This window comes from Carex rostrata, chromosome 17 (genome assembly GCF_964058835.1).
Source record: "Carex rostrata chromosome 17, lpCarRost1.2, whole genome shotgun sequence".
Taxonomy (NCBI): Eukaryota; Viridiplantae; Streptophyta; class Magnoliopsida; order Poales; family Cyperaceae; genus Carex; species Carex rostrata.
The window spans coordinates 9831045-9848511 of record NC_135934.1 but is presented as its reverse complement, the minus strand read 5'-3'; the positions used below and the strand labels follow the sequence as shown (position 1 = coordinate 9848511).

The 17467-nt window shown below is 37.3% G+C and overlaps 2 protein-coding genes across 3 annotated transcripts; both read left to right on the top strand.

Annotated features, from left to right (window-relative positions):
• The first annotated feature begins 3671 nt into the window (after positions 1-3671).
• Positions 3672-10188, top strand: LOC144567937 (auxilin-related protein 1-like). 2 transcript variants are annotated; one of them, XR_013515563.1, is made up of 9 exons: positions 3673-4491; positions 5457-6942; positions 7459-7597; positions 7828-7928; positions 8130-8195; positions 8587-8676; positions 9342-9518; positions 9657-9751; positions 9882-10188. XR_013515563.1 is itself a non-coding variant. In XM_078318134.1 (8 exons), exons 1-8 carry the CDS (start codon positions 3884-3886, stop codon positions 9693-9695), a joined length of 2706 nt encoding a protein of 901 aa, XP_078174260.1. In that variant the 5' UTR covers positions 3672-3883; the 3' UTR covers positions 9696-10188. The 2 variants fall into 2 exon arrangements, 1 of the variants encoding a protein (XP_078174260.1); XM_078318134.1 differs by having other exon boundaries at positions 3672-4491; positions 9657-10188.
• A 609-nt stretch (positions 10189-10797) lies between these two features.
• Positions 10798-13285, top strand: LOC144568392 (RNA-processing, Lsm domain-containing protein). The gene is made up of 5 exons (XM_078318736.1): positions 10798-10980; positions 11175-11353; positions 11824-11904; positions 12367-12490; positions 12960-13285. Exons 1-5 carry the CDS (start codon positions 10855-10857, stop codon positions 13008-13010), a joined length of 561 nt encoding a protein of 186 aa, XP_078174862.1. The 5' UTR covers positions 10798-10854; the 3' UTR covers positions 13011-13285.
• Positions 13286-17467: the final 4182 nt, after the last annotated feature.

Sequence of the window (17467 nt, the reverse complement as noted above, 5' to 3'; positions counted from 1 at the left end):
TGTTAAATTTTTACTTTTTAAAATAAAAATTATTTTCAAAATTGTCAAAAACAAATAAACTTTACAAAAAACAAAATTAATTTTTAAACAAAAAAAATGCATGTACATGCAATTTACTTACAATTTTGGGTTTACTTTTTTTAGATTTATTGAAAATCATATACATGCAATTTAATTACATGCAATTATTTTGGGTTTAGTTTTTTTAGATTTATTGAAAATCACTGTTTTTGCATGGTCCACAATTTTGATATACATGCAATTCTTTGAAATTTTAAACTGCACAAAATATTTGCAGACCTAAATTTTAAAATTAAAAAAAATGAGATATACATGCAATTTACTTACAATAAAAAAAAATGTCATCTTTATACAAATATTGATATACTTCAAAATAATTAGTTTTAGTTCAAATTATTTTGTATTGATATATACATGTTTTTCATGAACTATCACAAAAATAATTTTCAAAAAATAAATATGCATATTTTTAAATCATAAACCCTAAACCCTAAATTCTTAAACAGTTCAACTATTTGAACCATAAATTCTAATCCTAAATTGAACCGTACACCCGAAATTTTTAAGTAATTTACAATTCACAAACATAAACCGTAAATTTAACTATAAACCCTAAATTTAAAAAAAATTCACAATTCACAACTATAAACCCTAAATTGAACCATATGACATTCATGCAATTTTACCATAAATCACAATCCTAAATTCGAGCAATTCAAGCATCCAATTCAAGCAATCAAGCAATTTAACCATCTAATTCAACCATCCAATTCAAGCATGTCATTGCCACAATTCAAGCATCCAATCCAACCAATTTGACCAATTCAATCAATTCAACTAATTACTCACATTTAACCCTAAACATCGAATCGAATCAAACCGAATCACATTACACCATTTAATCATATTTAACCCAATTCCTAAACCCTAATCGAATCAAAAAAAGAGAACTCACTTGTTCGATCGAGAGAGAAGCGAATCGAGGCGCGAGGCAGTGACGAGCGTGGTGCGAAGCAGAGAGGGGTCGGCCGGCAGGGCTTCCTTCTTCTTTTTTTCTCTTTTTTTCTGGTTTTTTTGCGTGGGATGAAGGCAGAGAGGAGGGGGAAGAAGGGTGCTCACGGGTGTATAAACCTGGGCAGTGGGGCGCCCGTCCCTGGGGCGCTTCATATGGCATATAGGGCGCCAGTCCCTGTGGCACCTCACTTGTGGTATGGGCCGCCCGCCCCTGTGGCGCCTCATTTGGTATTTTGGGCCGCCCGAAGCCCAGGCGGTCAGGGCATGTTTAAAAAAAAATTGGGGGCAGGGGCATTTGTAAAATTTTGATTTTTTTTAGGGATATTAATAAAAATGGCCGTATTCTGTCCAAGTGTGATTATGTTTGAGCTGCTGCGTTATATATAGGCATTGATAATCCGGGGAAGAAGTAAGCGGGTGCACTTTCCGCTTATTAAATAAACGGATTTACTTTCCGGTTATTAAGCAAGCGAACTTTCTTTCCGCTAACTTAGCAAACGGACAATATGTACTTTTCCGCTTACTTAGTAAGTGGACAAAGTTTTCAAGTCCGCTCATTTAGTGAGCGGAAAGAGAGCTATTTTTCGGTTATTTAGTAACCGGAAGGGGTACATTTCGAAATACATTTAAAACCAGGATAGAATTCGTAATTTGTTTTTTTTTTGGGTATTTATAAAAATTTCGGCCATCTGAGATCTAAAGAAAAATAAGGGAACTTTATTGCATAATTCATTTGAAGCTTTTACGGATGATTTGCATCCTTGACTAGCTCCCTATTCAAGTAGATTTTTATAAGGTTTGGATTTTTTAATTGAATTTGGAGAAAACCTTATGAGAATCAACCGAAATTTTGACTGCTAAACAAAATATTTTCGTCTTCATGTATCAAAGTGCTAAACAATATTGTGTGTTAGATGCATTAGAATGGTCTTCGTCATTTTTCAGCATACAAAGCAAACAAAAAACCTGAATTACAATAAGAATCTGAGTCATGAATTTTTTAATACGTATATAACGAATAGGAGAATTAATCATAATCTCACATAAAAAAACACAAGCTTTCGATGCCGATGTCCCAATTACTATAGTGAATTCAGCAAATGCACTTACAATAAGTATTTATCTATTGGCTTATTCATTACAAATTATCTTTCTACATTATTTGAAAATGCTAATGCCCCTCAAAAGCAACAAGAGTAGCTTTGACTAGGGGTGGCAACGAGCTGTTAAAGAGCGAGCTAGGCCATACTCGTACTCGGCTTGTTAGTGTATCAAGCTGAGCGAGCGAGTTTAGATTTTAGGTCCCGAGCTAAAACTATTGCTCAAGACCGACTCGTGGCTTGTCCAAGCGAGCCGAGTTAGCTCGTTATTAGCTTGGCAGATTTATAAATTTGTATATTTTCTTTCCTGCTATATCTTAAATTTTCATAATATATCTTATCAATTATGGCTACAACAAAATAATATTTATATGACTAATTACTGAGGAATGCTCTTAATTCAATTGTAATTAAGCAAATCAACTACTATAAATTAAGTTTCCATCTAAATTCATATATACAAATATATCAAAATTCTAAATTCATACAAATATATTCACAGAATAAATTAATGCATATCAAATCAAACAAATTCATACAAATTAACTTAATTGCTTATAATTAATTCACACATATTCCATATAAAATTACCAATCAACTTAAACACTGTCCAAAGTGCAATTGCCATAACACTGGCTATAACATCCATAGACCATAATATCCCCAATCTGAAGTGAACATACCCGATTAAACTATTAAACTATATATATTAAATAGCTCGTTAACGACCGAGCCAGGCCAAACTCAAACTCATTAATTCTGGCTCGAGTATGTAGCGAGCGAGCTAATTTTAACTCGATCCACTAATGAACGAGCTGTTACCGATCGAGTCACAGGCGAATACCAAGCGGGCCACGAGCCATGAGCTTTTTTGCCAGTCCTAGCTTTGACTGGCGCCTTACAGTGGCTTTATCAAAGGATTAAGTTTTTTTAAGGCTTAATCCGCTTTCTTTAGCTTCCTTAGTCGCTTAATTCTACCGAACACCGGTTCTTTAGCGCTGATTAAGAACATTCCTTTAACTTTCTTTTGCCCGGATCTTAATCCTCTGTCCGAATTTTAAGGCACCCATATCCCTTCTTTTAACTTCTTTAGTTTTTATCCACGGATTAAGACAACTGAACATCGATTCTTTAGCGCTTCTTAAGCTTTTAATTCTTCACTCTTAATTCTTTATTGCCGAACGACTCCATTATAGGATCCAATTTAGGTTCAAATTTCAATTGACTATTGAAGCAAGATGGGATTAATTGAGGTCTAAATGCATGACCAAGGAGGATTAATTAAGTTTTATTGTCAGTAAACAATTTATTATTTTTGAAACCTCTAACAGTGAAAACACTACAAGCAGCAACAGTACAAGGGTTCCCTCTCGTTTTCATTTTTATTGACGATAGAAAAGAGAATTGGTCATGCTGCCATGCTGGTCAGCTCATTTTATTAAGAGGAAACCACAACGAAGGCTCGGAGATTAGATCCTCACCGTTAAATTAAATGAAGGGCTGAGATTTAATCATTCAGGTACCCAGGACTAGGAGGATATGGATTGTTTAGCGATCGCATCCGTTGCTCCTCTTCTCTTTCTTCTTTTTCCTATTCCTTCTCCCGGGCCGATCGCATCACCTCCTCCTCCTCCTCCTCCCTCTTCTTCCGTTTACCCCGTTCCGATCGCATCCTTTCGCGATCGCATCACCTCCTCCTCACGCTAATATCTACGAGATCTGCTGATCGCGCCTACAGCCGACGCGCCATGGATGATATGTCGGGTATTTTAGCCCGAGACTTCGGCATCCGCCCTCAAGGCAAGGCAGCCCCCATGGCGGCGTCCAAGACCACGTCTACCCACAGATCTACTTCTTCCTCATCCGCTTGGACCGGAAACGCACCCCCCTCCTACGACGACTTCTTCAATCCCACCGCTCCTTCAGCCACAGCCAACTCCAAGTCCACCGTAAACCAACCCCACGATCCGATCCTAGACACCTTCAACAAAGGTCCGGTCTTTGATACGCCGGTCTATGATGATGACATATTCGACGGCGTCCCCGGTGTCAAGAGTTCCTCCACTATGAGATTTGATGATGTGTTTGGCTCTGGGCCGTCAGATCGGAGCCACGTCGACTCACCCCCAACATATGATGATTTGTTGGGCAGTCTTGGTAGTGCATCGGGTAGAGTTGATCGGAGTCATGCTGCATCACCGCCACCGTACGATGATTTCTTGGGTGGCTTGGGGACAGCAGGTAGAAAGGATGACAAGGTACAGGGATCAGTGAAGACAAAGGGCCCTGACCTTTCGGGATTTGACGACTTGCTTCCCGGTTTTGGTTCTAATGTCCGACCTCCTCAGCCCAAAAGGTTTGGATCTAGTTGTTAGTAATTTCTGTTTACCCGCATACTGATAGGTTGCAGTACACTGAAAATGGGCCTTTTGGCACTTGCCGTTTAGTTCATCTTTGGCAGACCTACATTGTATTCACTGTAAGCAGCTTTTAGGAATGTTTTTTCTGAGACATGATGCGTTTAATGAGAAATTATGTTGAAGAGTAGTCGTAGTAGATTGTAAAATTTAAATACTTTAACTACACCTAGAATCGGGTTTCCCTGGAATGATGTTTTAAAATATGAACTTAAAAATGAACCATTTGATATGGTGAAAAAAATAAAATATAGCTCAATATTGGCAAGAGCTAAACTACTATAAGTTTTTAGGGATCTGGTATAGATCTATGCTTTCAGCTAATTTTTTATAAATATTATTCCCTTTTGTGAAGCTTTATTTGAGATCTATTATAGTTCATTGTTAGATAGTTCAATCAGTTACCTACTATGGTTAAAAGCACCACAATTTCTACTATGAAATTATTACTAAACGACCTTCTGTATTGTCATTTTAACTCATTTGTTAGGGTCATTTCATTTTGATGTTCCTAAGCCCTAGTTATACCGAGAGATCAGCTTCAAATTTGGTGTGCCTGGTTGAGGTAAAAGGGGCCTATACCTTACTGTGCCAATATGTCTGATATGATCTGATATCAATGGGTATCGGGACAAACAAAGAAGCATGTGTTTTACTGTGCCTACGGTTATCCATTCAATTACTGTATATGATATGACCAATCCTTATGGTATGGTGTCACCACTTTATAATCAGTTTGAAACTATGAATTAAAATCTAATTTTAAAAAGCCTGTAAATTCATATGAATTGTACTTCTGAGATCTGATGCTCTACTTAGTTATTATTTTTCCCAAAATCTAAATGCTAGAGTTTACAATAGGAGAAGAGAAAAGTCAAAATTAGCATTCCTTGCTCTTTTACAGGGAGGCCCATGAGACTGACCTTCCAAAGCCACCAAAGGCGGCCCCGAGTGTTCAAGATGACCCTTTTTCTGTTTTTGAAACAGTCACATCAACCCCCTCAGTCCCTTCAACCGGCTTATTCTCTGACCCACTTGACGAGTTTGCCGCTTCTGCTTCTGCATCTGGGCCCACCAAAGTTGATTCTTCACCAACCGCTGACAATTTGTTTTCTGAGAACCGTAATTCATTTGAATCCGGTTCAAACCATAATGGAAGGGAAAAGAGTGCTGATTTGAACGGTTCTTTCAGGGAGAAGGATAACCCAAAAATAATTGCTCGGGACACTAGTCCAATGGGTAGTTTTCATAAGAAAGGTACGAACGAGAGGTCTCCTTTGGATGATTTTGAAATGCCTAGGAGTCAGGAAGGTCATAGATCCGTGGGGTCAGATTCCTTTTCTAGAAATAAAAGGCTGGTGGAGGATCAATCACCAGATTCAAGTGAGAACTCTGAGACTGGAGAGGATATATGGCTAACAGTTTCAGAGATTCCTCTCTTCACTCGGCCAACTAGTGCTTCACCTCCTTCCAGGCCACCACCTCCTCTCACTATAAAACCAAAATCTAGACAGAATTACAGCTTTAACAATGATTCTTCATCTCCCGTGGATGATCTAGAAGATTTTGCAACGGGGAAGCCACATCCCCAGAAATTTGAATTTGACGAAGGAGGAGAGATGGAAAGAAGCTCTGCAGCAATGAAGGATGCCATGAACAAGGCCGAGGCAAAGTTTAGGCATGCCAAGGGAGTTAGAGAAAAGATGAGGAGCAAAGAGGCTGAGCAGCAGGAGAGAGACGATGCTGACAGAGAGATAGCGGAGAAGGAACATGAAGAGAGAGACAGGGAGGAGAGGGAAAGGAGAAGAATCACAAGAGAGGAGGAAGAAAAGAGGAGAAAGGAGAAGGAGGAGAGAGATAAGGCCAGGCTGGCAGTTGAGCGCGCCACAAGAGAGGCAAGAGAAAGAGCGGCCACTGAGGCCAAGCTGAGGGCAGAGAGAGTGGCAGTCCAGAGGGTCCAACAGGAGGCCCGTGAGCGAGCTTCAGTAGATGCCCGTGAGCGGGCTGCAGCTGATAGGGAAGCAAGAGAGAAGGCAGCTGCTGAAGCAGCAATGGAGAGGGAGAGGGAGAGGGAGAGGGAAGCTAGAGAGAAAGCAGCTGAGAGGTTGGAGAGAGAAAAGGCCGAGGCTGAGAAAGACAAGCAGAGGAGGGATCAGAGGGCTGCAGTAGAGAGGGCTGCAGCAGAAGCTAGAGAGAGACTGGCCCAGGCTGCAAAGGAGAGGCACCAGCAGAAAAGCCAGGCCCAACAGAGAAGGCCCGACCCAGTTCAGCAGAGAAGGCCTGACCCGCCACAGCAACAGCCACAGAGAGCGCCAGAAGATGACCTTGAGTCGTTCTTTGGCTCCCGTGCGAACAGTGCTCCCAGGCCAGCAAGACCCCCTCCTGCTGCAGTAAGTGAACACAATAGATGAACTTGGTCTACATGGCCCCTCCTAAACCACAAACACTTTTCTCAAGTGCTATATAGACTGCTGGTCATTAAATCGTTGCACTGTACCTTTTTTTAAAAAAAAGTGGGTATAATCTCACCGATTTCATTAGAAATCAAGTATGTTGCTCCCAACTCCAAATAACTCGAGGAAGGAACTTTTACAAAGGTACTGGTATAATCCAGAAACAAAAAAATTGGACCACACCAATACAGTACCTAAACCAAAATAACAAAGTCACACAGGCTAAACCATCTAAACAAAACAACATATGCATAAAACCAAACAGCTACACACATAGCACATCAAACATAATAGGAACCATCAGAAAAGCAATGTAAGTAACTCAAGCAAGTGTTGCACTATGTACCTGACGGCTGCATTCCAATTGTTGCTTCTTTTCACACTGCTAAGTTCTCTTGATAAAAAGTCAAATGTAACTATTATTGTTGTACTGATGTGGTTCATGATTTTCAGGAATCATTATTTGAGACCCAGACTCCATCCAGGAATCCGTTTGACACGTCGAGGAGAGCAGCTTCTGTTTCTGGTGCTAGCATCCCCAAACCCCCTTCGTCAGTTAATATGATGGATGATCTGAGTGCTATTTTTGGAGGTACATTTTTTTTTTTAACATTCCTTTCAAAACTGAAAATGGAGGAGTCATGCCTCTTTAAGTATGTTCTTACCATATGGAATCACTATCACATTTGTTCACTCCTTATCTAGATGGATTATGTGTATGCTGATACTTATATCTCTCTGTTAGATTAGGATTAGTTTTGTAGTTTTTTGTCTATGTTTTTGTTTTAGGTGTCTATTATTATTTTCGCTTTGTGCTTTTAGGCCCTTCATCATCTGGAGGAGAATTTCAAGAAATCGATGGCGAATCTGAGGAAAGAAGGAAGGCCAGGTGGGATCGTGAACAGAGGACTAAGGAGCGTGCGGTAATTCTCTTTTTCATTATATATATTTTTTTATCTGGTATATTTAATTATACTGTCTCCTGATTCTTTGCCATGAATATGAATGTGGGTGCAAACTAGATACAAGTGAACAGATGGTTACTACAGACTCCTTTGTTTTATTTATATCAGAAGTCTGTTGCATTAATTCTTTGAAATTTGTTTTAATGATGCAACATGCAGCAAAAGGCTCTTCAAGAGAAGAATGACCGTGACATGCAAGTCCAAAGGGAACAGGCTGAGAGAGATGTAAGTGCTCCTTAAATCCTTTCAAATATCTTTTGCACCCATAGTATATAGGAACCTTATTCATATATATACTGATCAGAATAGTTTATTGTTTTAAAATTAGAATTTTCTCATGTATCCAAATTTCAGAAAAATATTGATTAAGGATAACCAGGAATTTCCATCCCTAAGAGGAAGTAAGCTTAAACATGTTTTTTCATAGGGTTATACGTTATAGTCCCTATGCACTGTTGAGATCTGGATATTCTTATTAAAATTATGTGATAATTTAAAGCTTCTAAAGGATAACAGGTGAAGTAGTCCATGTTAATATATTTATTAACTATTTTTGGATGAAGCATACATATGGTTTCCTCTAATTTATGCTATTATTTGCTCTTGGTAATTTCAGAGGATTGGTGGATCTCTAGATTTTGAGATTAAGCGGTGGGCTGCTGGCAAAGAAGGCAACTTACGTGCCTTGCTATCAAGCATGCATTATGTAAGAGTAGTATTGTGTGTAATTAGTTTTGGTCAGTAGGTAGAATTTCAGGATTGCTAGTGACACTAATCGGTTGGTTTCGGTTCAGACCGTAAACTTTGGTAATATTTGATCCAGATTTCAATAATATAATTTAACTAGATGGTTGAATCTTGAAGAACAAAGCTAGTGTGGTCTATGCTCACTAACAGGGCTTGGTGAGCAATTCAAAATATATCGGATTGGCTTCAAACGACAAATCCAAACCATTGAAACGGTCTACTTCACGAGTGATGCGTTTGCATGCAAAAAATTTAAAAGTCAAGAAATAAAAAAAATGATGAAAAATGAACTTGTAAACCTTCATATTTTTTTACAGCTTGACTTTATATTAAATAAATTTAAAATTTTGTATGTACACATCACTCGTGAATTTGATCGGTATTGAAGCCAACTCAATAGATTTTAGAGTTATACTCACCAAGCCTCTTGGTGAGCATAGCACACGCTAGCTGTACTCAAATAATAATGTCTGATAGGACCAAAAGCATAGTACAGTGAAATCTGGTTGAGGTTTCTTGAGCTGAGTTGCACTTGAGCAGTGTCAAGTCAGTTCATTATGATTGGCTAACTAATTATTAAAATTTTTTCTCTAATCCTTTGCTTATGCTGTTAAACGGAAACAGATAATGTGGCAAGAATGTGGGTGGCAGCCTGTGTCGATGTCTGACCTGATCACTGCTGCAGCTGTGAAAAAGGTATACAGAAAAGCAACTCTTTGCATCCATCCAGATAAGGTGCAACAGAAAGGCGCTACTCTCCAGCAAAAGTATATAGCTGAAAAAGTATTTGATATCCTCAAGGTATGTCATGTCATGTGTACTGCAAATGATAAATATTTTTAGAACATATAGATTTTGAAGAGCTCATCAGTAAGTTAATAATATTCTTGCACCTAATGTAGTAGTCATTTTATATAATTTTCTCTTATGTTGAAATAGGAAGCATGGAACAAATTCAACTCGGAGGAGCTATTCTAGACTGTTTCCTCTCTTTTGAATCCGATTGCCATATCAGCATGAGACGTATTAAAACGGTTGCAATCTTGTAGCCTTATTTCACTTGCTCTATTCTTTTTTTTTTTTTTTTTTTTTTTTTTTTTTTTTTTGTTTCCAAGGTTCTTTTTGTTTTTCTTTAATATTTTATAGTATGTATTGGTTTACCAGTGCTGAGGAACTGCGTGCTGTTTTGTTCCAAGAGACTATCTGTTTCGGTGTATATTTTAACACAGACTCTTGGTTATTTGATTGAGGTCAGTGAAACATAAAGTGGGCCCCATTGTTGTTATTTTTGGGGTATGCTATGAGATTTTTCCCTCTTGCTTGCCCCTTTTTTCATTTTATGTTTTTAAGCTCGGGACTGATCTGAATTCAGCTTGTTCGTTTGTATTGGTATAGAAGCGTTACGTTGTGTTACTGTGCAGAGCAATATTGTAATTTACAAAATGTGGCAATTGAACAATATTTTTCTTTAGAATTGCAACTTATTTTGTGCACTTAAGCATCAAACTTAGCTTGTGATTGACTAATTACGTGCAAGCGACAATATTTTGTTCGTTGGGTCCACTTGTCGTTGATCTCTGATTAATTGCTTGGCTAACATTTAGGAGTCAAAATGGTATGGTTAATATCGATCTTTAATGAATATCTGACAAATCAAGGCTGACCAAGTTATTTAGGCAGCGAGCAACTAATTAATGAATATCTTCTCTAGTCTCTACCTCTATGATTATCAACACACAAGAAATTAAGAATAGTTATAGATTTTTCCCAACGAAAAAGTACTGCTTACAGAGGCCACTAACTAGTCTATTCTTTTTTGCCTGAAGTTTTTATCCTTTATTTTCCAAATAAATCTGACATGTAAAGTTTTCTTTTCTTCTAGGCATCCAACATTTACATGTTTCTACACTTCTCTCCGTCGGAACTACTGTTCACTCAAAAAGGAAAAAAACAAATTAAACATCTCTCAAGTGGCCGGTGGGCCAATAGAGCCCCAATGTTACTATTCAAAAAGCCCAAATTAATACCAGTGGACTTAATCCAGGCCCGAATTGTTTTCCTTTCAAGTCGACGACTGTGACAGCACAGCACTTCTCTCTTTTGGCGGTGGTGGGAAAGGAAACCCCAAGGGCGATTGATGGCTGCGGAGGCTGGAGCGAACGGCGAGGATTTCGCGGTAGGATGCATCCTGTCCCTCCGTACTACCCTCGGCGATGAAGTGGAAGGCCAGATCATTGCCTTCGATCGCCTCACCAACCTCCTCGTCCTTCATATCCTTTGTTATCAATTCATTCTGGCTAATTATTCTAATTTGATATTTTCCGGTTTCTGAAGCTCAGGAGCACGAGATAGATACTGTTTTGATGCAATTTTGTTTGTTTGTTTGTTTGAGCTGTTGGGATAGGGGTGAATAAATTGTAAGGTGGAATTTGAAAAGTTATCTTTAATTGTAATAAGAGATCACAAGAAGGAGGTGCATCTAAAGAAGCAGATCAAAATCGAAGAAATGTGAGGTTGATTAAGGCCAATTACATAAAAGATTTCACCATGATTGGCAAGGGGGAAGACCCACTGGATCTGAAGAAGTGCTACATAGATCTCGGTCTCATACATGCCAGAGAGGAGGCTGCATTGAGGTGAATTTTTAAATTTCGTTTCTTTTGTTCCTGGTACACCTTTCTCTTGCTTATTTGCTACTATAGCTCCCTTTTTTTTGTGTGTGTAACACCATGCCTGTAGGCAGCTATCATAGTAGTGCTATGTCAGTATTACTATATAACCTGTGAAAGAGTTGTGCACCGGTCTGATTTTTAATTTTTTTTTTTTTAGCTGGAGGCCTCGATTGGTTAGAATAGTTGGAACTGTTTTTTGTATTATGCAGAAAACGTGTATAGTGTTTTCTCTGTGCACTGTACAGTAAGTGCATCTACTTCTATATACCAGAAAAATTATTCTTTTACCAAATGGGTCAGACTCGGATATTGATTCAATAAGGTTGTTTTGATAGCACAATTTAGGGGGACATATTTTGAAGCATCAAATCCTGAATTAGAAACCCACAATATGCGATGTATTTAATTTTGAGGTGAACTAAAATGAATGACAGACAAGCAGAGATTGAAGCGGAGAGGATTGGCGTAGGAGTCACTGCCGAGGCTCAGAACATTTTTGATGCACTATCCAAGACGTATGCATCTTTGTTCATACTCTCATGATTATTTTTTTTATTTACTGCCATAGTTGTGTTGTTCAAATAAGTGCATCATTGTTTGTTAAGCGTGCTATATGCTATACGTTCTCAGGATTAACATTTTGCACATCTTAAGCTGGAGATTAAGATAACTGCTGCTAACCATCAAAAACACATTGATAACTATATACTGGTTCATGTGATTTGATTTTTGTGTTTATATTTATTGAATTTTCATCTTTGAGCTTGAGACATTAGCGGATATCTAATTTCTGTATTGCCTCGAGCCCACGAAAGCCAAGAGAAAATAAATGAGGGAAAAATGCTCCCATTGAATACATATCCTCTGCTATCTTGTTAATACATGTTTTTGGGTTTGGCACTGGTATGGTATTTTTATATGGAAGCTAGTAAATTATTTTTGTGATGGTTGCATCAATTTTTTTTTTCTTTAAATAGGCTTCCAGTACACTGGGACAAGACTGACATAGTGGTGATGAATGAGATACGTGTATGCAGTCCCTACCTCCCTGAAAACGTCAGTGGTGGGGCCCCCGCTGCCAATGAACGTGTCAAGAAAGTGGTGGGTTTCAAAAAAGTATTTTATTAATTAGAGGAGAGTTTCTGGCATATCCCTGCAAAAACTGGAAATATATAAAATGCCATACTGAAAGATCATGCATTCTCCCTTAAAAGAAAATGAATTCGCACATACTTCAAATAGGAAATTTTGTTTCTATGCTGAAGCTTTTGGTATTTATATGAATGAGAAAGGAGATTGCTAGGATAATTTTGAACATATGAGATTTGATGGAAGTGTTAGAAATCAGGGAAGAGATTTTAAAAATTATATGGTGCATGCTTTATAAACTAGCAGAATTTTTTTTTTTTTCTGTGAATGTATGCGGGGTACTAAGGCTTTTGGTTCCAAGGGAAACATTTTTTGTATTGGTTCAATATATAAAATTAAAGATAAGCTGATTGTAGAAATTACAATTTGAGCATTCTCCATTTATAAACTCATTTGTACTTTTTCTTTCCAATGTGTATAGCTTGATTCAGAAAGGAAGAGGCTGCAAGCGCGTGGGCCCGGTCAACTCTGATTAGTGCTAATGTTATTAGGTAATAAAAATTATGTAGTAATTTTGCCTGGGAGCTGGGTTGTTCTTTTATTTAGACACTTAGGATGATGTACTTTGGGTTTGCTTATTATTTGGACACTCAAGGCTGCACAAGGTGCGCATTTTATGGACCTTGCATGACAATATTTATATTCTTGTTGGTGTCCAGTGTAACAATCAGAGGGTGTAGAATTTTTATATTTCAGATTTCATGTAAACTTTTGTACTGTTTACCAGAGCCAACTGGTTTACTGTTCTGATTGGGTTCTCGTAATTGATTGGGCCTTGGATTGTTCAGGTGTGTTCTTTCCCAAATCCAGGAAGGAAATGTTGGAGGGTAAAGATGATGATAATAAAAAAATTGTTAGAAAAATACGCCGAAGTAGTTAATGCCTTTTTGGGTCGAAACTTTAATGTATCTGACAACATTTTTGGACTAGAAAATGTTGAGTGGCATTCACTGGCGTCCTATATGAGTTGCATTGATTAATTAATTAATTAATGTAATTTAATTGTCTCTAAGCTCTAGCTGGGAAGAGGCAGCAGTTCTTGAAATGGGGTAATTGCTGGTGTACCAATCAAAACTTTTAGATTTCTAATATACCTAACAAATTATCAAAATATCCTATTTGCCCATTAAAACTAAACATCTCATTTACCCATCAACTGAAATGTTGGTGATTCCGCATCAAACACATATATATATTTTTTGGTTACAATGTCCCTTGTGTTACTTGCAGAGCTTGGAGTATTGTATTATCCGTAATGTTGGCGATTCAACACCAACATTGATACAAAGTAGACTATGTTAACAAACCAAGATTTCAGAATCACCAAAATGTTGGTAATTACGTCCATCTGGTTCAGTTGGCGATTCAACACAAGAAAGATCAAAGATGAGACAACGTTTTAAATAAACTCTGTTATCAGAATTGAAGTATTGTGTTATCAGGAGACAGAAGAGAGTTTGAATTGGAGGATATATTGGTTATTTTATGAGTAAATTGATTATTTTATAATTTTACACGGGCACATTAGAAATTTTCTCCTTTTAAAATTAGTTCCTGTTCCAGTGTATTTCAAGAAGAATATATAGTAACTTAAATGTTTGCACCTGCATTTGTGGCATGTTCGGCGTCTTCGATTCTCTTGGGTTTTCTTAGGAAAATTACAATTTTTAATAGAGATCGAATTCTCTCTGCTCCCTGGGAGCAAAAAATTTATGTCCCCAGAGTCACTGTTAGTGGGTCCCAAATTCAAAAATTAACAGTGACCAGCCCCTTTAAGAGCGACCGGCTCCAACTGCAAAAACTGAGGGGGCAAGATTTTCCTGCACCGCGGGAGGCAGGTGATATGCTTCCTTTTCAATAACTTTTCCTATGAACTGGAGATTTGTTTTATTTCTTATTTTAATGCCCAAGAGAATTTTGTTTCCGTTCTCTATGTTGGGTGCAGATTTTAACGGCTATATTTTGACTCAAGGCAGCAATTATGTGAGAGAAACTATTTATTTAGACCATTCTATCCACGTTTGAGAAAGGAAATTAATAAAGCACGATAGGCCAGTGGACCATCTGCACTAACGAAACATCACAACTATAATGGAAATTTATTCTTCAAATAAATTTAATGGTATATGCAGGTGCGGATCCAAGATTTTCATCACGGGGCAAAATAATATCAAATCGGGTTTAAATAGCTTATTGGATTTAAACCCATTAATTAATTGAGTACTTGATAAAAAAAACAATGTTTTGACTTATATTTTCCAATACCCTAACTTATAATTTCTGATCCTATAACTTATAATTAATATTACCAATCATAATTCAAGAAGTTTATTTTGATTTTGATGAGCATAAATTATGTATACTTTTGCTTAGGGTTTTGTATTGATAACTTGACCAATTTCCATGTATTTAGGTTAATTTAGCTTAGAAATACATCAAGAACCAAGTTACTGCCATTTGCTTAATTTATTTGTAGTTTTGGAGCATTTACAAGCTTTGGAATGGTATCTGGGACACTTGGTACAACCGTATCCACTTTGGAATGAACCTCGATCGAAAAGGAACAAAAACAACCAAGTCAGAGAGGTTGTGCGGCTTAGCCGACCCGCACACCTCTCAAAACTTCATAGCATGAAGCACAATACATTGGTGCAGCCTACCATGCGGCAACCCCTGCCCGCACTCCCAACCGCACACTTCGGCAGAACAACACCCCAAAAGACAGAGGGCTTTTGCGGGTGAAGCTACGGCCTCCCCTACCCGCACACTCTCCATTCCCTTCACAGCGCAACCGCCTGTGCTGCCTAACTAGGCCGCACCCTGGGTCGCACTAGCCAGAATTTCAGCAGATTTTGTGCATTAATTGAGAGATCTTCGTCCGATTCATTTCCAGATTGCGCCTGATTATTCCCCAAGTCACGAATTTGGTTATAAAAGGCAGTAGACAGCCATCTAGAGAGGCATCTTGGATACCACAATTCTCTCTATTGAAACCCTAATCACCTTCTCCATCCATCTCATCTCTCAAGTGAATCAAAGGCACGAAGGATTGAAGAACTTGGTGGATCTCGAGGAGCTTGCAAGGAAGAATTGAGGCATAACTTGGGAATTGGTGTATTCAATTTCTCTTATTATTTTCTTGATTTTTCTTGTATGGATTTTTTTTTTTTTTTATCATGGATGTTATTGTTTTTGCACCCATGAGATGCTAATTTTCTCTCTAAGGGCTTAGGTTGTAGCATGAACTTGTGTTAGTTTATTTACTTGGATATTCTCTTTATGATGATTGTTTTGGCTTGATGTTTGATTTTATTTTATATATTTGTGAGTCATGCATAATTTGTGTTTTGGTAATCGAACCTTGTTAGGGTAGTGACAGTACTTTAGCATTAAGGGTGTATGATAAAGAAGAAACACTTTCATTGTACACAAATAATTTTAGGGTGTAGATAAGGTTGACTGGATTCGGATCTACTCCCGAAATCATAGAACCAAATATGGTACCGAGTAGTAGTAGTAGATGTTTCATGTTAAATAACTCAATTAGGTGGATGAGAGCCCTAATTAAGAGGTACATTAGCATAGAATCATGAATTATGAAAGGTAGTTGTAGGAACTAGAAATAGACCAACCTAGTTGGAATTCCTATCAATGCATGACATGAATTTAGAGAACTCCAAAAGTAAATAGATTGACCAAGTGATTGTAGACCAAAAGCTCTTAGACCTCGTTATCTTGATTTACAAACACCTTTTTATTTGCATTTGATTTAATTTCTTGTTACAAACCAACTGCTTTGGGTATTGAACCCATATTTAGCTACTTGCAACAAAACCCCCCCTTTTTAATTACTTGCAATTTATTTAGTTAAAGATAAAATTACAATTACCTTAGTTTTTGGATCGATACCTCATTACTACAAGGATAGATTGTGCGCTTGCAATTTAATATACTTTGTTTTTTAGGTTTATAAATTTAAAACATTTGTGTAAGAATTGGACCAAAATAAATACCCCTAAAATTCACAACAGATTTTAACACTAAATTTAACCCAAATTACAAATCAAACATTCAGAGGGGGGCAAAAAAAATTCCAGGGAGGGGCAAAGTCGATCAGTACCAATAGATCACCACTAAAACTCGAAATCTAGGGGGGTGGTCCCCCCTGTACCCTGTGCTACAGTAGATCCGCCCCTGGGTATACATGATAAAATACTGAATGTGGTACTACCTTTTGGTCATGTTTGGTTTTGGAGTAAAATTAATGAGCATTAAATTGCTTACTCCATGTTACTCATATTTTATATCTTGTTTGGTAATTGAAGTCATGATTTAAATTAATCCATTTAGTAGAGTAAGATGTTGGAAAATGTCTCTTTTTATGACAGTGATACAAGTGGAGTAAGTGTGAATTAAGTTAATCCATCTATACAGATAGAGTTAGTTATTACGGATTAAGTCACTTCTTACTTTATCTTACTTCTATTTTACTCATCGTTTGACTACTTAAGTGTGGAGTAAGGGTTTACTCCACCTCTTAATCCACCATCAAACTAACCTTTATTCTTAAAAATATATTTGCAGGATTTGGTCCACCTTATTTTTTTGAAAATTTTGTTATCACGTATTTTTATAGGATTTCTAAAATATGCACTATAAATAAGAAAGCATGAAATTTTAATTTTTTTTTTTAGCATCTGGATTAGAATCAAGTAACTATCAGCAACTTTTTAATTTACTACAAACTTAAATAGTACTAATACCTATCTTTGTTTTTCTCGTTATGCAATTATAATCCAAATAGAAAATAATGTATAAATATTTTATTTTTTTAAACCCAAAAAATATAATGAAAAAAATAGCAAAAAGAGCATGGAAAAATAAAAATAAAATATAATCTCATCATGGCACAAATTACCGTCATTGGAG